Genomic DNA, 1301 nt, shown 5'->3' on the forward strand with positions numbered 1-1301 from the left:
TTTTTTTCACTGGATAGGTCATTATACAGGCCCGTAGGAAGCAATTTGGGAGTAGGGGGAAATAAGCAGTCGGTAGCCACGGATATTTGACGAATTTTAGTGATTTTTTTTATTAAGTTATTTGATAGGCATCGTCCTCCTGTAAAATGACTTTATATATGTTTTGTAATGTTGTAATAAAAAAATGAATTAAACAACGAGAAACAAAGAGTAGACAAGAGTACCTATTTTATTTTAAAACCTGTTTTCCATGGCATCTTATGTTAATACATTACAATATACCAATTACTAGATCAAACCACATATAATGTGCAATATTGTGTAAATTATAGATGCTACCAAATATCATTAAGCAACGAAAGTACCAAATATATTAAAACGGTGTTCGTTGTTTACACAAAACTCATTGGCAACTTTGACAAGATCTAAAGCATCTGTTTTGTCATTGTGGATATGCAAAAAAAATACAATGATTGAGACGGACTTGAGACATAGTAGATCGTAAGTATGTCTTAATGCACCGTAATGCACTGAATGATCATTCACTGACAGCATTTGTTGCAGGCATAACTAACACAAGATTGAACAACTTTCCAACCTCATAAAATAGTGACTTCTGACTAGAACTTAATGATTTCCAATAGTTTAACACTTCATGAAATGTTTTCAATGTTGTTGATTCGGTCTTGTTTGATTCAAGTGATGTTGAGAACATAGACAAATTGGATTCCAAGTTATGCTTATCAAAATCACCTTTTTAAAAATCAGTAATTAAGTGAAGTTCATCAGATATATATTCCGCCACTCTCATTCAGTGTGAGGCGGAAGTTTTTGTCGCAATGTTTTTCAGTAATATTTCTCAATCAGAAGACATTTTATTAAATAGGCCCCTACGACACATTTTCTTGGGAAAAAGTGGGGGGGGGGGGCAAGCTTAAAGCTTTCTTAACTCCAGTACTTCAAGCAAGTATTCAAGTAAGCAAGTAAATATACAGTAGAAAAATCGTATACTGTAATACAAATACAAATATCATCTAAACTAAAGAGGGCGCTAGACAAGTATTTTCGCTTGTCATAGAATCGTCGCAGTATCTGAAATACTGTGTCTTCCAAAAACAAAATAATATTTTCAAACTTAAACTAATTGAAAAAGAATCATATTAAAATTTGCAATAATTATGTTAGGCTACATTAAACAGAAGATATCATAAATATAATTTTTAACTAAATTTTAAGATGAATATTCTTTTAAAAGGATTTTAAAATAAGATACTGTAATTTTTAAGTTAACGTTTATTACT

General features: G+C 31.0%; 1 protein-coding gene across 1 annotated transcript in view; it reads left to right on the plus strand.

The window, feature by feature from the left end:
* Positions 1–352, plus strand: part of LOC117101898 (adhesion G-protein coupled receptor G2-like) — a 26911-nt gene extending 26559 nt beyond the window's left edge. Inside the window, exon 18 of the mRNA XM_033242015.1 lies at positions 333–352. Within this exon, the coding sequence (XP_033097906.1) occupies positions 333–352 (20 nt within the window). The remainder of the gene's footprint in view (positions 1–332) is intronic.
* The last annotated feature ends 949 nt before the right edge of the window (positions 353–1301 follow it).

This window comes from Anneissia japonica, unplaced genomic scaffold, assembly GCF_011630105.1.
Source record: "Anneissia japonica isolate Jap-2015-1 unplaced genomic scaffold, ASM1163010v1 scaffold4988_len2956909_cov206, whole genome shotgun sequence".
NCBI classification, from domain to species: domain Eukaryota; kingdom Metazoa; phylum Echinodermata; class Crinoidea; order Comatulida; family Comatulidae; genus Anneissia; species Anneissia japonica.